This window comes from Podarcis liolepis (assembly GCF_965112155.1).
Source record: "Podarcis liolepis genome assembly, chromosome: 7".
Classification (NCBI taxonomy): domain Eukaryota; kingdom Metazoa; phylum Chordata; class Lepidosauria; order Squamata; family Lacertidae; genus Podarcis; species Podarcis liolepis.
In genome coordinates this window covers 46,327,554-46,349,513 of record NC_139561.1, presented here as the reverse complement: position 1 = coordinate 46,349,513, position 21,960 = coordinate 46,327,554, and the positions used below count along the sequence as shown (strand labels likewise).

Here is a 21,960-nt window from a genome sequence, read left to right as displayed (position 1 = left end):
TTCATTATATCAGGAGAAACTGCATAAACAAATGTGTATATTGGGAGAAATTCACACAAATGCTGGTGAATTTTCATGAGGATTATTTTTTAAAACAATAATTGCAAACAGCTGTGAAAATGTGGAGAAAAATGAGAAACCAGAATTGATATATTTCCTTATCCCTAGTTTACAATTCTTACATTCTTCACAACTATAGCTTGGCTCAACAATTACTTCCAACATATTTTCCTCCAATAATTTTCATATATAAAGATTACCACATGGGCCTTGATTTTCCTTTAGTAATTCTTCCAAGGAATCTGTTATCGCTTTTATTCTGTCGACCAAGATGGGGGAGGCATTTTGGAGTAGGTTTCTTTAAAACAAAGGGAAAAACCAATTACATTTTTTTCACTGAAGGCTCAGAGGACGCACCGGTCAGGAAGTTGGACAAAAACATTATTATCAGCACAGACACAGGAAGCTCCTGATTCCACCTAATTAAGTCCACAGCCATCTAGTGCCTAAATCATATAACAACACTGTCCACTCACGCACCCCCCCTACCTTTCTTTTGTTTAAAAGAAACAAATAAATTGGTACTGTTGAAACATCTGGTGCTTAAGGTAATCAGTTACGCATCTCTAAACCAAAAATGCTTTTGGAAACTTCAACCAGAACATGTGCTGATCTGTAACACCCTGTCATTCTTACAATATTGCCCTGGCACAGTCTCAGTAAATCAGTTTCCAAATACTACTTGTAAATGTGACCATTGTACCTTCTCAGAAATAAGAAGGTATTGTAGGCTTCTATTTGGTTTCAACAACATATCATCTGTGCTCTATTTCTGCCCACCGCTTATACATTAACTGGAGTCTGCCATGGCTTTGTAAGATGAAGATGGTAAAGCACAAGCTTTGTCTACAACCAGTCCCAGGTTCAACCCCTGGTATTTGCAGCCAGGGCCAAGAAAGACTCAAAGCTTATTATCTGGAGAGCCACTGCCTCTCAGTGGTGATGATACTAAGCTAGATAGATCAATGTTGTGTAGTTATCCACAACCAAGTACTTTCTTGTCCTCTCATTAGAACTGTTATCGGCTTGAGTCTTTACAAATTATGAAGCCCAAGAAGTGTTGGCTGCCCACTGCATTATCACTTCTTGCATTATCTGGGTATGAAACATGAGCTAAAAATGTGCTTTATCATAAAGCTATGGTCCCTTTCCCTAATGGGCTGCGTCAGTGAGCTTCCACTATACCTTTCAAGCGTAACAGATGCTTCAGACAAGATGCTTTTGGGAAACAGATGCTAGTATAGGATAGTGGATATAAGACTGAACTGTTAGCCAATAAACCTCTTGTTCAAATCACGTAATGAGTCTATAGGAAAGCCTTAGGCATACCACTATCTCTTACATTCTCTACTGTTTCACCCCACATCTTCATACCTGCAATGTGAAGCATAATAACACTGCCCTGATTTAAAGGGTTGTTGTGAGGCAAGGATAACCAATGTGACACCCTCCAGATGTTGTGTACTACAACTCCCATCAAACCCAGCCAGAATAGCCAAGGATGATGGAAGCTGTAGTCCAAAATATCTGGACAGTACCATGGTGGCTAGCCCTGTTATATGTTTTATTTAAGATAATGTACCTGATTTGAGCATGCTATTGTGCTATATAATAATAACCACTCCAAACCCATCTAACTAGTTTGGCCCTGGTCACCAGCGTTCAGCCCATATCTTCTAATGTAGGCTGGGGAACCTGTGTCCCACCAGATTTTGTTCGGCTCTAACTTCCATCAGCTCCAGCCAACATAGTTAATGGTCAGAGATGGTGAAAATTTTAGTCCAACAATATATACAGGGCCACAGGTTCCCCAACCTGTTCAAAAGTCTCCAATATATGTACAATCTTGGGCTTTGGTAAACTACATAACCCCCTTACCCAGGTGAAGAAATTGGAAAGATCTTCTTCAGAGATGTGACTATGTGGATGACCATATGCTCCAAATCATCCAATGACAAGAACTCAAATTCAAAAGAAGATTTTTCTGTCTCCACGACAACCTTTAGTTAAGTAGAAGAGAAGACATAAGAGGGGAGATATTTTCTATTTAAAAGTTTCAGTATTTAAACAATAGTTATTATCTCCTAATACACACTATTTTATACAAGGGTATTAAAATAATAATATTTGTAATGATAAATAATTTATAACAAAACATTAATACTCATTTTGTTGTCCAACATACATGAGCTTTTTATTCTCACTATTACTATTAAATTAAAATAAATAATTTTCTTTAGAGAAGGGAGGTATTATGAAATTATCACAAGCAAAAAAAGGAGATGTAATAACCCCAATTCTCCTCTGGAAAAGAGGACGAGATACACAGAAGATGCTAATATCATAAAATAATAAAATAAAATTAAAAAGAAAAGAAAATAATGGAAAGCAAGTAGAAAGGGTATATAAAAAAAATCCCATACTTTCTATCTAAAGAAAAATCTTCTAGCAAAATGACTAAAATATTGAACATTTGTAAATATTTTCACTCCCCAGGCTCCAAATGTGTCTTTCTCCATACAAGACTGAGTTGATTTTAAAACATTTTATTCCCTGCCCACCCACTGAGATGATCTATATCCTCAGGGAACCTTTTGAAAGAGGGAGAATTACAGGATGTATTATGAGAAAGTGCCTTTTGTTATATCACTGCTGAAGTTAAATAGATGTGGACCTCAGCAATGTCCAAGGTCCTCAAAAGAGCTTTGAGCTTAAGGAAGAATATGGTGTAAGAACACTTGATAACAAATACACCTGTGCTTTAAAAAAACACACACACAGAAAGGCAGAAGAACCTCAAGCACAGAACAACAAAATACCATGTAGGGGGAAAAAGTGTATAAAAAGAATCTGAAAGCAAAATCTGACACAAAATAAGCCAAATGATGCTTATGGCCCTGTAACCATGTGAGAAGCAACTCTTCTTTCATAGGTCCCAAACTGTTGTCTTCGTTGGTACTGCTCCGGAGGGAAGATAAACGGCGTTTCCGTGCGCTGCTCTATTTCACCAGAAGCAGCTTACTCATGCTAGCCACATGACCCGGAAGCTGTCTGCGGACAAACGCCAGCTCCCTTGGCCTGTAAAGCGAGATGAGCACCGCAACCCCAGAGTCGGCTGTGACTGGACCTTTACATTATGTAAAGGGGTACCTTTACATTAATAGGTTGCTAATACTACTGGCAAACAATTCAAATCTAGGCTAATTTCAAAGTCTGACTCAATCGTCAAACAAACCAGTTTAATATCTCCTTTTTGATTGTTTGAAGAGTTGGGATCTACAGTAATAATTATGTTTGCCTATATGCATCATCTTCTCTGTAAGAAACATTGGAAAGGAAAGAAAACATTCCTTCTAAATTTGAGTTCTTATGGTCCCTGCAGTGAAAAATTAGACCTGCTCCATAGCCTCCAATATTTCACATGTGAAAACGAACACATAATGAACACATAAAAAGCAAAAATTGGTGCAAAATAGGGGTAATAAATTTCTAAGAATTGTTAGCAGAAAAGAGAAACAATTGGGATTTTAGCTGCTGAATTGCAGTTCCTAGTTTGTTTGCTTTTTGTTTTATTAAATATAAGGATAAGACTATAACATGAATTATTGATATAAATAAATTAAATATAACTAGAAATAGGTGTTAATGTACTTAACACTTAAGTGCATTACATACAATAGCAACAAGCACAGAATGAATCACTGCTGAATACAAAAATATTAGGCACAAAATAAACAATACATAATAAAAGTGAGAATAATGCGTATGGATGCATATTATCTTGAAACTTAACGCTTCAGTAGTTGATAAATCCAGTGTTCAACAAATGTGTATAGATAAGTTTTGGGGTTCATTAAATTTATAGTTTACTTTTCTCTTCAAAGAATCCTGAGGTGATTTACAACAAAGAGTAAAAATACAATAATAATAAATACATAAAAATGTGAAAAATATAGTCAGAATACAAACATCCACTTGCTAGTGCTGCCCAAATGTCTACTGTCTAAGGCAGTAGTCAACATTTTCAGACACCTTTAACCCAACCATACACCTAGGGACCAATTTCTTAATTACTTGCTATATATTTGTAGGGTGGTAGATCAGTCCATGACCCAGGAGTGAGTCCTGACCCACCATTTGAAGATTGATGGTATACACTTATTTCTTCCATATTTTTATAATGGGTCAGTTGGCTCATTAAGGCATTTGTCCACACTTTATTAAACCAATCAACAATAGAATGTGGTGTAATTCTTTTTTTCCCCCTCTTCAATTTGGGGAGTGCCCTTTGATTCTTCAGTAAGCATCAGAAATGGGATTTTTTTTTTACCAAGAGAGAATGTCGTCTACTGCCCTTTAACTGCTGGACATGAGTAATTTTAATGACAATCGACTGGCTGTTTAATGTCAGAGCAATCAAAAAATTTACTGGCCCCACTTCTGTGCCTTTTACAGTGGTCTGACACACATAAATCAAGCAGCTGAAAGCTTCCCTGTCATTTTATTTCCAGTGCCAAGAAAACATCACCTTCATTTCTGTACATCAGTTTTGTTACAGAAGGTACAGAAGTAGACATAGTAAATAAAATGGAATGGAATGGAATAAAATAAAATGGCAACATTAAGGATGGTCTTGTTGGTTTAAGGACATGATTAAAATGAATATTTGGGACCAGTTATATACAAAATCTTGGTCTATGTGCACACATGACAGCTTTGTAGCATTTACTGTGGGGAAAGATTATCTGGCATCTGCCCCCCCAAAAAAACACTAGACCCTTGCCCCATAGGGAGGGGAGGAAAAGTGTGCTTAATGTCTGTATGGCACAGGGAGAGAATCACAACAGCCTGATCCCAAAAATTTTGCACTCACCCAGTTATCTCCTCCTATCGTGATGATCTGCACAGCTAAGAAGCTGAAGCTAACTTGTACCTGCAGGTGGAAACATGCAAGGGTAGGTAAGTGCAGAGGGATCAGGTAGCCAATGCATTTTAAAGGGAAACCTAAAATGTACACCTGTATATGTGTGTCCTTCGTAACTGATGCAATAACAATATTTTATTCTTCAGATATTTACCAACACAGAAAATGCTTTCATATCATCTTGTCTTGCATAAGCTGTGAGCACAGCTCTCCTGCAGGTTAAGGTCCCTTCCAACTCTACAATTCTATGAAATAATATGTGTTTTCGGAAGGGGAGAGTTGCACAATAGTTTATACTTTAGCATTTTAAACCAGAAAGTTATATGGAACTCCCTACCTATTGATATTAGGCAGGTGCCATCATTATACTGTTTTCGGACCCTGTCAAAAACTGTTTCGTTTTGGCAAGCCAACCCATACATGTAAAAACATTTGTTTTTAAAAATGTTTTTATTTTATCTATATTTTGATATTATTTTGTCTCCTGTTTTTAAAAGTCTTATTTTTTTGCTATTTTGTAATGAATATTTTATGGAAACAGCTTAGAGATTTGTTATTATTATTAAACAGTATACAAGGCCTGTGGTATAAATAAGTAAGGATGTACCCCTCCCACTTCCCCAGTCAAGAAAGGCCTGAAAGCTGAGCCTCAAAAAAGAAACATGAACTGCATTAAAGCAAAAAGTAGTAGAATTATAATTTTTTTAAAAAACAACTGAGAAATTTCACTGGTTTGTCATTCAGTTTGTGCCTAGGGTTTGCCTGGGACTCCTGTGGTAATGAAATAGCATATTATGTAACAGTATGAGGGGATTTTAGTTTGGGTAGAATTCCTAACTAATAAAGAAATCCTGTACAATGAACAAACCAAGCTGTTAGACTACGCTGAAATGACAAAACTGACCAGAAAGCTCAGGAACCAAGAACACAAAAACTTCAAGAAAGAATGGGAAAATTTTATTTAGGTGACCACTGTAAACAGATGAAAACATTAGCAGGATAGCAGGATATTAATCTCACTTGTAATGTAACAAACACTATGGACAATATGGACAAATACAAAATATAGATTATAAAATAATATGCAGTTTAAAATGTTGACAATAGGACCCATGGAGAGGATGGGGGGCGGGAAGTCTCAAGATTCAGAGAAATCTCCTTATATGGATATGTAGTTGGTATTGTTATAAATTTATATTTGTAAAATCAAATAAAAACTATTGCAAACAAGAAAGAAAAAAACCAAATCCCACATAATGCTAGAATTACACTGTTGGGGATGGGTAATAATATGAAGCCACCAAGGCTTCTTGGGCCTCCAGAGACCAATTGAAAATGTGGTATTTTAGGAAGGAGTGCAAACCTGACTAGAACGGCTAACTGCTCTGAGAAGAGAGCCACGAGGGCCTGCTCTGGGGTTCAAGTTCATTTCATTTAATTTATACGCCACCTTCCTATTTATACACATTTAATTTATACGCGACCTTCCTATATTACAACACACAAGGCTGTTTACAAGCTGAAGAAACAATCTGCAACAAAGAACAAGCTGATCCAATACAAAAAAGTCCTAAGAGAAACCATGGTCAGGGCAGGTCTTACCTTGACTGGGAGTTTCGCCAGCACCACCAGGGCTCGCCAGGGCATCAAAACCTGGATAGCAAGGCAAGGCCAAAGAGAGCAGAGATCAGGAGGAGGAGGAGGAGGAGGAGGAGGCCTAACTGCATTTTCACATACAGGGATTTATGAGAGAAAATGGTGAACAAGGTCTACAAGGAGCTTAAGGACTTACTCTTGCAATTTTTATCAGTAACCATGGGGGGAAGGGCATAATTTTGCCGGAGGGCCAACTTTGAGAAAGCTGAGAGAAACCTAAGGCCTCATTCCCCAAATAAAGTATTGAATCGAAGGTGGCCACTTAAAACTGCATGATCAAGAACAAGGACACAGAATTGCATAAAATGTAGATGTGCTAGTTTATAGCTACAGGTGCAAATTTTCAAAGGATTGCTGTAATTTAAATAAGAAATGCAATATACCTCATCTGTGTTATTTTCCTGGAAAATGAGGTGCTGGAACTCACTGTGAACTCTGGTTCTCTTATAATGGCAATGGCAGCCCACCTGAGAGGTGCTGGAGCTGAGTTCCAGTGATTTCCGGCTGAAAAAAGCCCTGCATCTCACCGTGAAGGGGGAAGACTGATCAGGTTCTCCGTGTGCCTAATCAGCCTGCTGCTCAGGTGTCATAATTGTGGATTGCCAGCTTCAAGGCACCTGCTATCTTTTCTTAGGGTTCCTCATCTCTGTATTTGGATCAGGCAATCCTTCAAATAGAGGGCTGTCCTTTGCAAAGTAGTTTGTGACTTATTAAGACTATTTATAAGCTGCATTTCAAAGCAAAAGTCTCAAGGTGATTTCCAACAATATAATAACTGTGTGTGTTGTGAACCACCCTGTGATCATCGTAAGGGTAGAATACAAATTTAATAAATAAAACATTTATTAGTAGATTTATTAGTAGATTATTTAGTAGATTTAAACACACACACACCCCAATAACAAAATGGGATGGTAAGACAAACCGTATATGCTTTTGCTAGCCTGAGCCAATTGGAGGAAAGGAAATAAATAAATAAACAAACTGCAATTCTTTAAAGAACCTCAATTTTATTTTATTTTGGTCAGAACAGGTTGCACCTACATTACAGGATCTACTCTGCAGTATACTGCCTAATCTTATATTAAATTTTTACACTTTTGTATCTGTTGTCTCCACTGTTTGTAAAGCTAACGGCAGAATCCTTAAGAATTAAAAATATTTAATTGATTTTCATATTGTTGCCATCCAACCCGGGCCCTTATGATGAAAGGTGGGTAAGAAATCTAAAGATTATGGGTTCTGCTCAGGGGTATTGCTCAATTGGGTTTTAATGAACCTTACTTCCACAAGTTCAAATAGGTAAGTGTGTACAGGACTGCAGACTTAGTTATGCCTTTTCTTGTTCTTGTTAGTCCAATTGAATGTTTCATAAAGAATGAGACTGCAGCTATACCTATATTTGTCCCATAATCAAAATTTTTGCCATTATAAAATAAGAGTCTCTTTGCTTCTGATTGCAAAGCTTAGTTACTTAGGAATAATTTACAGTAACACTAAAATATGTGGAATGTACATCCATGTAAATATGCATAGGAATAGTAAACTTGGTAATCATAGAATTGTGGAGTTGGAAGGGGTCCCAAGGGTCATTTAGTCCAACCCCCTGCAATGCAAGAATGTTTACTTGCAAACATACAACTTGAGTAGATATTACAAAGGTGCAGAAGCAAGTACTCAGCAGTACCAGATTACAGTAATTAGAATGGTATACAGAATGCTACCCTAATTCATTATTTCTGTATTGATGGATATTTGTAGTTACACTTTATCAAGAAAGATCCATATAAGTGCTGCAGCATGTTGGGATGCATGTGACCTAGGAAATCTTTACAGGCCATGACATTCAGCTGCATGGTGTAGAGACCTGGGAAACATACACAAACCAAAATTGAGCTATCTATACATACCAGGACAATATTTTCAACTTTGGATTTGATGTGGAGTTGAGCATCCAGCAGGATGACGTCATGTGTCCCTAATAAATTGGTGATGCTTTCTGAAAAAGAGACAAGACGGGATAAATAAATGGCCTGCAGACATGAGACAGACTCTTTCTTTTACAGAAGCCCCTAAAAGAGGGGAGGAGATCCTTGCCACAATCTCTAAACTGGGCTTGAGCTTTCATAAAACTTTTCTCGAGCAGAATGGGAACGTGGGAAGTCTATAGAAGACTGTAATTTTTTATTTCTTTTTAAATGTGCTTGAATAAAATTAAGCCAAGTTGCCAAATTCCTGCTTAGAAACTTTGGTAATTAAGCAGTATAAAAATACGTTAAATTTTTATAATGCATAAATGTACATGGGTCAGGGTCACAAAATTTTGCATTCTAGCAGCATGTGTCTATTCAGAAGCAGTCCCAAGTTCAATAGGGCTTACTCCCAGATAAATGAATATAGATAGGATTGCAGTCTTAGATGCCAAAATAATAGCAAGGAATATGATTGTTAAGGTGAGGCTGGGCACAGAACCAGGACCAGAGGCTTTGGCAATTGGCTAAAAGTTGTGCTAAAATAAGATAGCTCACTTTCTGCCTTGGGGCGGGGGAAGTCCTCTAAAGGGCCATACCAGATATGTTATCTAAGTATTTTTTGTATTATGCTCATTTGGGGGGGGGGGGGAATCAAATGGCATCACCAGGGCTACATGGGGCTGATAATTGTTGGCATTGTAGCAGGCCAACAGGGGATTTCCTTCCATTAGCAGCTACAAAGGAGTGATTTCCCTCAGGACAGAAGCAGAGGGGTGGAAAGGGTCACATTTACCTTCCATGCCTGCTGCAATCCTATCAGTGCCCATCTGTTTTCATTAAAAACAACCACCCATACACCTTTAATGCAAAAATGCATAATATGATAAAACATTTCTTTAAAAAAACACTACTTCCTCAGTTTTTATATTGGGCTACAGCCTTTTTAATCCATGGGTAGGAATAAGTAGAAATGTGAGGAAAGGTGACCACAGAAGCTGGAAGTCTACTTTTGTTTGAACTACTGACTATTGCGTAGTTGGTATTATCATGTCTTCATTATCAGGAGTTTCTAAACTTTCTGGAGTCACCATCAGTGTGTGTAAAATAGTAAAATCAGAGACGTACATAGGCTCCCTTGTGCCCTAGGCAAGGAGCTGTATCGGCACACACACAAATTGTCTCTTGTTACCTTAGCAATCGCCAGCTCTCTCCATCTTTCTTCACAATTTTTGTGGGGGCCAACCTAACCAACCTCTACATACGTAGGCACCTGAGGAAAATACACTGAGTGCTGAAAAATGTAATTCTGTTTTAGCTCGTGGCAATTTTTGTTTCTAAAAGGTGAAAGATTTATATGATCTGGAGAGAAACCAGAGTATCCAATTTTTGCTTTTAAAGGCAGTGCTAACCATTGCCAGTCAAAGGGAGTTGATACACTGGGCCGTTAATTAAACTCTCAGGCTTGTGAAGCTTGTCAGCTACTGCTTATTAAACTGCAGCACAAGAGTTTCTGTTCAGGCAAGATTGCTCTGAGATTTCAAAGTACAGTAGCTCTTGTGGGCCTTCTTTTAGGCCTTCTAGATTCTTACTGTTTGAGCATCTATATATGGAAGCAGTTGGAGGGAAAGTGCTAGATGACAGGCTACAAGGCCCAGCTCTATTATAATTTTTGGTGTCCCAACTTATTTTATTTTTAAGGTGCAGCTCCAGCCCTCATGAGTGTAGAAAAATTGGTGCTAGCCAAGTACACCTAATGCATCTGAAGCTTGTCATATTTCTGAAAATTACGAGATTAAAGCACCTCTGTTTGGTTGCTCCCCCTTTCCCTCCATCACCATAAAACATTATCAAAACTAACATCTCAGTCACAAAGCCAGAATTAGAGTTCAAATCTCTGGCCTATAATTTAATCTGTAAACGGAGAGACATTGAGGAAATGGAGGCAGGTTTTCCACAAAAGCACCCCACTATCAAAAATGACATCCAGAACCAAGGTGACCATAAAGATCTATTGGCCTTTCCTTGCATGACAAACCTTTTACGTACCATGCAGTTCTGCAGGAATCTCCTTGAAAGAGGCAGCCATTTTCTGGATCCTGCTCGAGCAGAAGCCTGGCCTTCTGCAAAAGCATCAGAATGAACACTTGTTTCCGTCAAGTTTAAGCAGGTTACTAACAAGGCGGCAGCTGCCGTGCTTCCTACCTCCTCCTCTTCACCTCAGGGTGCCTCTTCCTGTCTCCCACCCACCTCAAAACATACTGAATAAGAAAACAGGCAGCAGGCAAAAGTAAAAAAAGCAAATTAGTTGAGCACAGCACTGAGTACCAGAGTGAGCTCTTGCTTATTCTATAATGTATCCAAGGAGCAAACAGCATTGTGTGAAACTGGCCCAGCTGAAGAAAAGTCCTGCAGAACTTGGGCAATAAGCACTAAAGATTATTTGGGCAATAAGCACTAAAGATTATTCTCTAGTTTTAACAGCTTGAAGGCAAACTGAAGGCTGCCACTATTTACTGTTGGACCAGCAAAAACAGTGAGCCAACAAACTGATTAGACAAATTCATTATATGTAAGTGCTTCTATATCACAAAAGCGAAAGCAGTAGCCCTCCAGTTGTTGTTCGATTTACTATCTTACTATTCCTAGCTGCTGGCCTTAGTTGTTGAGAATTCAATAATATATAGAGGGCAACAGGTTTCCAATCCCTGATCAATAGTAGTGACTAACTGAACCTGCAACAAAATGTGTTATCAACTTCTAGCTGTAGTACTCTTCGTGTTCAAAAAATGCAGTGAACCACATGCTTCTTGAGGATGTTTTACGTTAGAAGGAATTCAGGCAGGGCATTCCTCTCCTGGGCCCTCATTTTTCCTTTCCAACACTAAATGTTGTTTCTACTAAGCATGCTCAACCCATTGGGCTAGTTTTTAGTCTCCTGGTTACTGTTATTTTAAATCAGCGTATTTCTAGCTTCCTCTAAGCCAGGGGTCAGCAACCTTCTTCAGCCGTCCCTTAGACCATGTGGTGGGCTGGACTATATTTTGAAGGGGAAAAAATGAACAAATTCCTATGCCCCACAAATAACCCTTAGATGCATTTTAAATAAAAGGGCACATTCTACTCACGTAAAAACACGCCAATTCCCAGGCCATCTGCGGGCCAGATTGAGAAAGCGATTGGGCTGCATCCGGCCCCCGGGCCTTAGGTTGCCTACCCCTGCTCTAAGCAGTTGATAACCCCGCTTCTCCATGGCCTCATACCTGTTGGCACTCACCCAAGTTCACTATTAGAAGTAATGATGGCTAAATGGAGCCCTCCTGGTTGAATGGCCTTTGAATACTGAATACCTGGGAATCAAAACTGCAAGAGCCCTTCATATCCTTATGAACTTCCCAGTAGCATGTTTTATTTCTAAATTTAAAATATTTCTATTCCAACTTCTATTATACAGTCCAAGGCAGCTAACCCAGGGGCTATAAAATAGAATAAAACCAACAACCAATGGTTGTCTATTATGGGAAATGGGATATTAGGCTAGTATGCTCCAGCAAAATTTTATGTTCCTAAACTGAACACAAGACTACGCCATCCATTTTTGAAGTTTCTAGGAAGCTAAAACAGGTTTATCAAGCCCTACATCATAGTGTGAGCGTGTGTGCCACAAGTTAAAGGTAAAGGGACCCCTGACCATTAGGTCCAGTCGTGGCTGATTCTGGGGTTGCAGTGCTCATCTCGCTTTATTGGCCAAGGGAGCTGGCGTACAGCTTCCGGGTCATGTGGCCAGCATGACTAAGCCGCTTCTGGCGAACCAGAGCAGCGCACAGAAACATCGTTTACCTTCCTACCGGAGTGGTAACTATTTATCTACTCGCACTTTGATGTCCTTTCGAACTGCTAGGTTGGCAGGAGCAGGGATCGAGCAATGGGAGCTCACCCCATCACAGGGATTCAAACCGCCGACCTTCTGATCGGCAAGTCCTAGGCTCTGTGGTTTAACCCACGCCACCCGCATCCCATTTGTGTACCCTTGTGCAAGAGAAAAATGTTACATGTACCCACTACGAGATAAGACTGGCTGTCCACAGCACATCTTTCTTTGCCATGTTAATAGCTATTCATGAAAAGTACTACCTAGAACCTCAGCCCTTGATAAGCCGATTTTCTATGTGCTGGAGCCTACACTTTTTTAGAACAGATGTATTAAAAATTCACTTATCTTAACTGGTACAATCCAGAAAGTGCTGTTAGTAGTATAGCTCAGCTCTGATATTGGCCGTCACCATATTGTCACAAACATTTCTGAGAATGCATGAGAAGCACTTCAGCAACTGGGAAAAGCACTCTGGAAATGCCAAAGTCCAGTATAACAGCTATGCTGTTTATTACTTCTGCTTCAGCTATATCCTGCCATTCCATAAAGCTTTTTCACTACTTCCCCACCCCTTTGTTCTTTGGCAGTGCACAGCCTCCTCCAACCCCCATTGCGGAAAGCAATATTCCTCCTGCCATAGCAAACTGGGAGCCAGTGTGCCATCTCCCTGCCCCTTGAGGAGAGAGTCAGCAGGCCAAGTTTGGTTGAAAATAGGTCTTACATTTGATATTGTTAGGTCGACTATGCTTCAAAGAAAATGGAAGAGAAGAACTCAGAATCTTGTGCATGGATTCCAATTTGCAAGTACATTTTAAGCATCTTTTGTAGAAGTGATGTGCATGGCCCATTAATACAATGCATGAAAAAGCCAAAGGTGCCATTAACTGTGTGCTGTGTGATTAAAATGCACATGTAGTAAATAATACTTATGATATATGGGAAAGCCCATTCTTCTTTAATGGGAAAATCTCCCCACTGAATGCAAACAGCTCAAAAAGGCAACATGTATTCACTTCCCCCTTCACTTAAAAGTGATTATAAATTTGTCTCCATCCTATTTTTCACACAACTTCTTGAGGCTCCAAGGAGGCAGAAAGCATGCACACAGGTTCATCATTATTATTTATTAGCTGTACAGCAGTATATTCTCCTTCCCAGAGTCCAAACCCCATTATGTATTTTTATAACATTTTATCTCATGTTGGTTTCCTAAAATAATGAAAAATATCACACAGTACAGCTAAGTACAAAAATGCATCAACCTAGAATCAGATAGCTAACCTGATAGCTCTCTTAAAAGCGATACATAGAAGAAAATTCTTTTTGAAATCAGCAAGACTGAGGCTCTATAAAAAGCTTACGTAGTTTTAACATGTGATGGTTCATATACAGGCATCATTTTGTATTTTCACATTATTCTTCTTTTTAATTAAAAACCCCAAATCTTTTAATTAATGACCTAGTATGATTTCTTGCCCTAGGTTTCAAGGGCTGGGAAGCCCTATACAAATTAACACCTTGGCTTTCAACACAGAATTCATAAACACAAAAAAGTGAGCAAAGAAAATTGAGTTGTGAAAACCTGAAACTCAAAAGGGAGTTTAAGTGACACGTTTCAAGACCAAGTCTATATATTTAGAAACGGAAATGGGGTGTGTAGTTCTATCATTACACTTGGCTAGCACTCTTCCACTAATTTGATAGGTTCCAATATTTAATTCGGGACCAATTCCTGCATAATTCATTTTTGTAAGAGTTTTAAAACAGGGGTGGGGAACTTGCAGTCCTCCAAATGCTGTCTGACTCCAACTCCCATCAGTGCCAGAGACAATGGTCAGCGATGAGGGGAACCGTAATCGAGCAACATCTAGAGGGCACCATGTTAGCTACCACTGGTTTAAAATAACAGGGTTCTCTTCTTTAAACTGCATCCCCCCACAGACCTCTTAATTAAATGGAAAAAAAGATTAAAATGTAAAAAAAAGTTATTTACAAGCTTGATCATTACAGAGATGCCCTGCAGAAAGCAAAGCATCTGGGAGGAAAGACACCAGCTGGAGCATGCCAAACCTACATTGCTGACGCAGAGCCAGTCAGTGGAAGGGTGGAGTTGGTGGGTGGGTGAGGGGGGAAAGCAAAAACTAAAATGCAATAAAAGTTTTACAACCCTCCTGAGTTCTGCATTTACATTTAAAAACCTCTATAGAGCAAAATGAGGCCAGAGGGCTTCAAGGAACGCGAAAGCAGATCCAGAGCAGTTAGTGTGGGCTCGAGTCCGGGCTTCCATGTTTTCCACGTTACGTGCAAAGGCTGTCCGTGGCCTGTCACTACAATGCAGTCCAGAGTTAACTGGATCCAGCGACCTGCAGGAGACCCCTGGGGACTCAAAAATATCCCCACGTTCCATGATCCGGTTATAGGCTAACATTAAACAGAGAGAGTTCTAGGCAAATCACTTTCTAACATCATTTGAAGTTTTGTTTCCCGAGTTGTTTGGTAAAATGGTCTAAAAATGATGCATTTCCCAAAGCCAAAAATAAGGTAAAAAGGAAAATAAAAATAAAAGGGATCGAGCCGCTTCAAAAGAGCCCAGGCCAGTTCAGTCAAGAGCATAACTCTTCCTCCATCACCGGTCCATCATGCTAAGAATCATCTCTGGGGTGAGGTCTCCATTGGGTGCTTCCACCGCAGCTGGCTGAGCTCCTGCTGTAGCTGCTACAGTCTCTGCTTCAGGCTCCTTCTTGACTTCCACTATAATGTTTTCAATTGCACCAGTGTTCTGGTCTTCCACCTGAATGATTGCTGTTGCTATCAAATAAGAACGGGGTAAAAGTCAGACTCTCTCTGGGGATACCACTTCACAGTATCTCAACACAATAACCATAGCTAAGGCTGTGTATATGCTGCGATTCTCTGGCAGTGCAGTGTGTGGCGGAGAATTGTACAAGCTCATAGCTGGACAACAGTGACTAGCTAAGGCCTCTCTAATTTTAACAATTCCAAGAGTGATGGCAAAATTGGTCTCTGACCAATGTGGCTTCAAATTGGTATGTTTTTGATGGCTGCAGGGAGAGGGAAAATGTGTGTCAGGCTGAGCATGAATATACAGCTGAGTCCTGCCCATGGAATGCCATCACAGGAAATGTACTCTGACATGTATTACTCACACATCTTTAAGTTGCATTTGGAGAGAAAGAATAATTTTTTTTAGGCTGACTGCCCAAGGTTATAAAAATTCACAGTCATCATAGAAAGCTGACTTTTATCAAACCAGGCCATTGGTCCTTCTGACCCAGTCAGATGGGACAAGGTATTAAATTATTTAATTATTATTATTACACTTACTGGCAGGGGCTGTCTAGGGTTTTGGAGCGGGGATTCATTCCCCAGCCCTACTTGGAGATGTCAGCAACTGAACTGGGATCATCTGCTTGCAAGGAATGTGCTGTTCACTGAGTTACGGTGTTTTTTCCTGTGGCTGTACAAGCTTCTGAGAAGAGGTTTTCATTACCTCCTGAGATGGAATGTACGGCATCTTGGTTTCATAAATGTTTCTGTTCCAACCCCCGATTTCTGAAATTTCTAGAAATCTGAACAAGAGTTCAGCCATTAACAATACCAAGATGCTCATAAATATCCAATTCAGGGAGACTGACCAATTAGATTTGGTCATGCAAGTTCAATCTTAGTTGAGCAGAGTGTTAAGAACTAGCCACCCTACATGTGCAAATGCTTCACCAAGAATCTAGTATTTTGTGCGAATTCCCAATACATTTGTGTACTCTGCCCCTCACAAGTTTCTAGACCTGAAAATATGTTAAGTGATGATATCCGATTTCCCACTGATTGCCAGTCATATTCGTCTCTATTATAATACACCTTGCAAAAGCTTGCAACCCCGCCCCCCCAAAAAAACCTATGCACAATCTTCCTTTTTTCCATGGCCCAGGACTTACGCTGGGGCTGTTTTGGTTGATTGGCTTTGCCTGGCGGCCTTCCTCTTCGCTTCTTAGCCGGTGGTGGTGCTGGAACCACAGGTTCCACTTCCGGTTCAGCCTCTATTTCAACCGCCGTCTCCTCTTCTTCTTCATTATCATCCAATTCTGGCTCTGCATTTTCCTCTTCAATATTGAAAAAAAGGAAATTAAATCAGGGCATCTAACAATGAAAACAACAAAAAGGGAACAGCTAATATGCTCCCCATAGGCAGTATTGCCATTTCAGGTTTTAATCAGGAATGAATGAAATGTAGAACTTTGAAGATGTCAGTACACCTCTCCACAATGAAATGGGAGGGGAGGATTTTTGACTGTACATGTGTGCTGGGGGTGGGGTGGAAGCAAGAAATTTCTTTTTATTAGCTATTCAGAATGCTCTTCAGTGGAATGAAGAAGCGGAATTTTGTTTTGTTTAATGACTTCCCTATTAACTTTATCCTGTCCTCCCCTTAAAATCTAAAATCTGCTTCAAAAGATTCCTGGTGCCTTTTGTCCATGTGTCTTCTCACTTCCACTCACTAAGCTGTCCTGTGACCACTATGAGCAAGTATACACACAAAGCATCTGGTTTGGGTCTTCTGTATATTTATCTTGCAAAGAAGTGCCTTCCCCACTGAACTGCATATTAGAAATGACTCCCTTGCTTTGCACTTGGAGGCACCTTCCAGCATCCCCCACCTTGACTTGGAACAGAACGACATTGCAAGGGGTTGGACTAGATGACACTTGGGTCCCTTCCAACTCTACAATTCTATGATCCTATATAGGCTGTATGTAAAACAGGTGATGAGCCAGCCCAAAGGGAGGGAAAAATATCACCTCTACTGCCCTTTCTTGGCAGCTTAACACTAACACACTCATTCACACCCAAGATTTAGACCTGTTGTGGTGTGCCAGGTGGTAGGCAAAACAAATTTGGAAGCCAAAAGCTTGGATGTTGCCATTATTATTATTTATTACATGTTGATACCGCCCTATACTCTATAGCTGCAAGAAAAATTGCAGCTAGTAGTGCTTAAGTGACCATTGGCAAGTTATTTGTTATGAGCGACATGCAAGCTGCATGAGAATATAATGCAGAGACTTGAGCATATAAGCAAGGTGAGGATGTCACAGCTGATTCAGAGATAAGCTTACAGTTCTTACCACTATCAGAGGAGTCCTCTTTCTTAGAGCGCATCTTTCTCTTTCGCCCACGTTTCCCCTTCTTGGGCTCCCCTCCATTTTCTCCTTCGACTCCATCAGGGCCTGTGCAGTTATCTGCGTGTCTGGCCATGGTGTTCTGATTAGAAAAAGCCAGGTGAATGTTAAGACGTTGGCTGTATCGAATTAGAGCACTTGAATCCAAGCATGACACACACACCCCGATTTATCCCCCAAACAAAAAAAATGATCTTATTTGCCAAAACTGGGGCTGAGCCCCAACATCAGAGGTAAGCTGCGATGATGAGCCAAATTTTAATTGGTACACTTTACTTCTCCCAATAATCCCACCCAAAGAGAACATACAGACCAGCAATCGTATGCTTGACATAACTCCAAAGACAGAACAGGAATCAGCAAGTGTATTTCGGTTTTGCAGCCCCTCCCATTACAAGTTACCATTTTGAAAAGGATACAAAACAAGCAAAATGCCGTATGGGGATGGCTTTTTCTGTTTGACCTCACCAAGGCAGTTAGCAATATAGCACATCAAGGAAGCTGGAAGATCTATTAGTGCTCAACTTATCCTCTCAGGCACCAGTCTTACGCCCTGCTTCATGCGGCAACCTTGCCCCCAATCACTTACACGGCGTGTGAATGTTTTGCCACACTTGGAGCAAACGAAGGCAGCCGGAACAAAGTTTGGATCATGGTAGCGTTTGAAGTGCATGTCAAGCAGTTGCTTCTGGCGGAAGGTCTTATCGCAATGGCTACAGGCGTAAGGCTTTTCTCCAGTGTGGGTTCGCTTGTGCATAATCATGTGCCGTTCCTAGAAGGAACCAAGAACCAAGTCAGCAGGGGTGGGGGATAACTCTAGGGCAGGAGTAGGCAACCTGGTGCCCTCCAAATGTTCTTGGACCACAACTCCGATCAGCTGCAAACATGCTGATGCGAGTTGTAATTCAACATCTGGTGGGCACTGTGTCAGTCTACATTATCCCACTTTATTATTTTGCATCCTCCCCCACCTGATCTGTGTGCCTCAACCGACCAGGGTGAGAACCACATTCTTAAACATTTACATATTCTTCACCTGTCGACATGCATAGTCACACTGGTCACACTTGAAACGCTTCTCGTTCTTGTGAGATTTCTGATGCTGGATGAGTGCATACCGCTCATGGAATACAGCATCACAGTAACGACACTTCTTGCCCTGCTCAATGTAGGAATGCTGCTTCCGCAAATGGACACCTGGTAAAGAGAAACAGGCCACATAAAGTGCTCTGCTTTTACTGCATAGCCTGTGGAATACATCGAGGTGCTCATGCTTACTCCCTAGAGATTACAGTGGTGCATCGCAAGACGAAATTAATTCGTTCCGCGAGTTTTTTCGTCTAGCGAATTTTTCGTCTTCCGAAGCACGGTGTCGGAAAAGTTTTGGAAAAGCTTCAAAAATCACCAAAGTCTTCAAAGACCTCAAAAAAGGCTACCACACCGTGTTCTATGAGTTGCTCCTCGAAGTCAAGTCGCAACTGTATTAACGGTGTTAAGAAAAAGGAAACAAACTTGCAAGACGTTTTCGTCTTGCAAAGCAAGCCCATAGGGAAATTTGTCTTGCAAAGCAGCTCAAAAACCGCAAAACCCTTTCATCTAGCGAGTTTTTCGTCTTGCGGGGCACCACTGTATATTAATGTTCAGCTGAATGGGCAAATTCCTGCCCTAAGATAAATATTTTAGCCCACATTGTCTAAGACTCCATGTCCTCTGTATTTGTTTTTCTGAATAGCATTGCTACTTTGTTTGAGCCTTCAAGGTACGGTGGGATTAAAAATATAAATCTGTTATTGTACACATGGAATTTTAGAGTTCTGGAATCTGATATTTGCTAGGCTTATTATAGTCTAAGCTCCCACTTTAGCAAGTAGTTATGTGGCCCTCAGAACCAAATAGAAAGAAAATCAAGCCCACAAAGACAATCAAGTAACTGCATTTATACACTGTATTACTTCTGAGGAGCAAAAAACAGCTTATATGTGATTTTCAGGCAATCTCTCAACAAGGCAACTTTTGCAGGGCCAGACCTGCATAGCTTTAGCAGCCTTCAGCCTGTTCTCTAGACTATCAAACTAATATTAGTTGACCAACCAACTAGCCTTTCCTCTGAGAAGTATGATCACCACCTCTTTTACTAGAATCTGGTACCTCAACCTTAAGCCTCATGGCACTCACCCAAGTCACTCTTCCGTGCAATAACAGTGTCACAATGAGGGCAATGAAACTTGGCCACATTCTCTGTGTGCTTCTGCAGGATGTGCATCTTCATAGTCCCACTCTGGGTGAAGCGAGCGTGGCAAATGTAACACTCGTAGGGCTTCTCACCTTTCAGAAGAGAGGAGCAGTTAGCAAGAGAGGCTCATTTGCGGGGAGTAAACTATCAAAGGACCTGAGGGGTGGGCTTGGAGAGACAGCATCCCATCAAAGTCAAATTATGGGGCAAAGAATGCAAAGAAGAGAGATCTCTCAAATGTTGCATGGCAGATACAATGATATGTGGTTGAGTGCCAATATCTCCTTCTCTCCCAATTACAAAATATCCATCGCTTTTTGAAGCTGCTGTCAGGGAACTTCAAGTTTAGTGTTCAGTTAGAGGTTATTACACTTCCTTAACAGTTTGCAAAAAAGCAAGTACTGTACAAATTTTAAAAAAAGTCTGTAAGGAATCTCACTTCTTGAAATGCTGATCCAAGCAGTGACAATGGTCATAGCAGCCTTTAAGAAAAGCCACTAGAATATTAAGTCAGACACCCCCTGCCCCATCCCACTGTTTCTGAGATTATGTAGAAATTGCACACAGGTTTTACATGCCAAAGGAGCAGCGTGCACAGAACTTCCAGTGTGTGCTGGCCTCTGTGCCACCTCTGCAAAATATGTACCAGAATGGGTCCTCATGTGCCTCTTCAGTTTGTAAGTGTCCCTGCTGGCGTAGCTGCACAAGCTGCACTGGAATGGCCGCTCTCCAGTGTGAGAGCGAATGTGGCGTTTCAACTTGCTCACCTGTAAGTTAAGAATACCAAGATGGGATTTGTACCATAAGAAGAAAGGGCTTTGCATTCACTGTCTTTTCACAAAAGAATCAGTGCTATTTTTACCTTTTGCATTTTTTGAATTGTAAGATGAGACATACAGAAAACAGAATGGCTATGGGGCTAAAAGCTTTCTGGGAGCCAAACAGTTGCTTATGGCCTGCCAGTGTCATTTTTGATATTTCCACTCTGGGCAACAGACCTCCCCTACAAAACCAGAAACTGCATTTTTTTTGGGGGGGGGGGGGTAGTTCCAGGGGCACCTGGCTATACATGTTTTTGCATTTACATGTGGACGCCCATAACAGAACCCTTGCATAAGATGCAAGTTACCTATTTAGGCACACTAAATATGTGGTCAAGAAACAAACAATATGACACAGGCTTTGTTAACTCCATATCCATTAAAGAAACCCAAAACCTCAAATGGGGGGGGGGCATGGAGACAGGATAATACTGGTAGTTAAGTGGGTATGGCCTACCTACAACTAGAAAACTGGATTCAAAACGTACCTCCACGCTGGCGTAGTCACACATGGAACACTTGAATGGCTTCTCGTGGGTGTGTTTGTAGCGGCGATGCCGAACTAACTCGCCACTTGTCACAAAGGCCATGTCACAGTCAGGGCACTTGTGAGGACGAGTACCTGAGAGATCCCAGAGACAAATATATATAAATATATATTAAAAAGGCTAAACGGATATTGGCTTCATCTGTAGGGAATAGGTTTGCCTTCTTAATTTAAAGGTGCATCAAAAATGGGCAAGAAAATCTCTATTTAAAAAGACTGATATTATTATTAAGTACACTGTTGCTATCATGCTAAGGGTCCGAATGCTTGAAAAAGCTAAGTATGGTACATGTGGTTAAGTAAGACTTATTTTCTATAGCATCCCAACTAGAAAAAAACCCCAAGCCCTACCACCCAATGACATGGTAAGGAATGTGACTGTTCCACAGAGAAGCAAATGATGCAAGGCATTTTTATTTCAATTATGCTTCTGCTTTATTGGAAGTTATGTTTTGGACTTTGTGGGGTGATCAAAATTATGCAGATTGGTGTTAACAGTAATGAAGCCAGTAATGCTCAGTGTTTCAAAAGGAAGTTTCCAGCCCTCATGGGCAAAAAAAGGAAACTTCACAGTAGGACAAGGACTGGTTGGGACATCTGAAATGCTGAGGTGTCCAGATTGAAAAAGAATCCAGTCTGTCGCTTCAGTGTCAAATTCTTCCCCCATTCCTATGAGC

The 21,960-nt window shown here is 40.4% G+C and overlaps 2 protein-coding genes and 1 long non-coding RNA gene across 7 annotated transcripts in view; 1 reads left to right on the top strand and 2 right to left on the bottom strand.

Moving 5' to 3' along the window:
* CARMIL2 (capping protein regulator and myosin 1 linker 2) overlaps positions 1-11,606 on the bottom strand; it is a 64,110-nt gene extending 52,504 nt beyond the window's left edge. The window contains exons 1-7 of one of the 4 annotated variants that reach the window (XM_083514777.1): positions 11,346-11,606; positions 10,660-10,733; positions 8,551-8,639; positions 6,587-6,637; positions 4,934-4,993; positions 1,939-2,060; positions 261-358 (exon numbers count right to left, since the gene is read on the bottom strand). In XM_083514777.1, the coding sequence (XP_083370903.1) occupies positions 261-358; positions 1,939-2,060; positions 4,934-4,993; positions 6,587-6,637; positions 8,551-8,639; positions 10,660-10,699 (460 nt within the window). In that variant the 5' untranslated portion in view covers positions 10,700-10,733; positions 11,346-11,606. Of the gene's footprint in view, positions 1-260; positions 359-1,938; positions 2,061-4,933; positions 4,994-6,347; positions 6,429-6,586; positions 6,638-7,023; positions 7,324-8,550; positions 8,640-10,659; positions 10,734-10,815; positions 10,962-11,345 lie in introns of those variants that run through there. The other 3 variants (XM_083514776.1, XM_083514779.1, XM_083514778.1) reach the window with 3 other exon arrangements.
* Positions 4,924-14,804, top strand: LOC310712137. Its single transcript, XR_014528775.1, has 2 exons — positions 4,924-5,015; positions 13,072-14,804. It is a non-coding gene; the product is annotated as an uncharacterized lncRNA (long non-coding RNA).
* CTCF (CCCTC-binding factor) overlaps positions 13,594-21,960 on the bottom strand; it is a 22,278-nt gene continuing 13,911 nt past the window's right edge. For both annotated transcript variants that reach the window (XM_083514803.1, XM_083514802.1), the window contains exons 4-11: positions 21,225-21,358; positions 20,562-20,682; positions 19,858-20,007; positions 18,719-18,879; positions 18,272-18,454; positions 17,629-17,764; positions 16,441-16,605; positions 13,594-15,292 (exon numbers count right to left, since the gene is read on the bottom strand). In XM_083514803.1, coding sequence (XP_083370929.1) covers positions 15,111-15,292; positions 16,441-16,605; positions 17,629-17,764; positions 18,272-18,454; positions 18,719-18,879; positions 19,858-20,007; positions 20,562-20,682; positions 21,225-21,358 — 1,232 coding nt within the window. In that variant the 3' untranslated portion in view covers positions 13,594-15,110. The remainder of the gene's footprint in view (positions 15,293-16,440; positions 16,606-17,628; positions 17,765-18,271; positions 18,455-18,718; positions 18,880-19,857; positions 20,008-20,561; positions 20,683-21,224; positions 21,359-21,960) is intronic.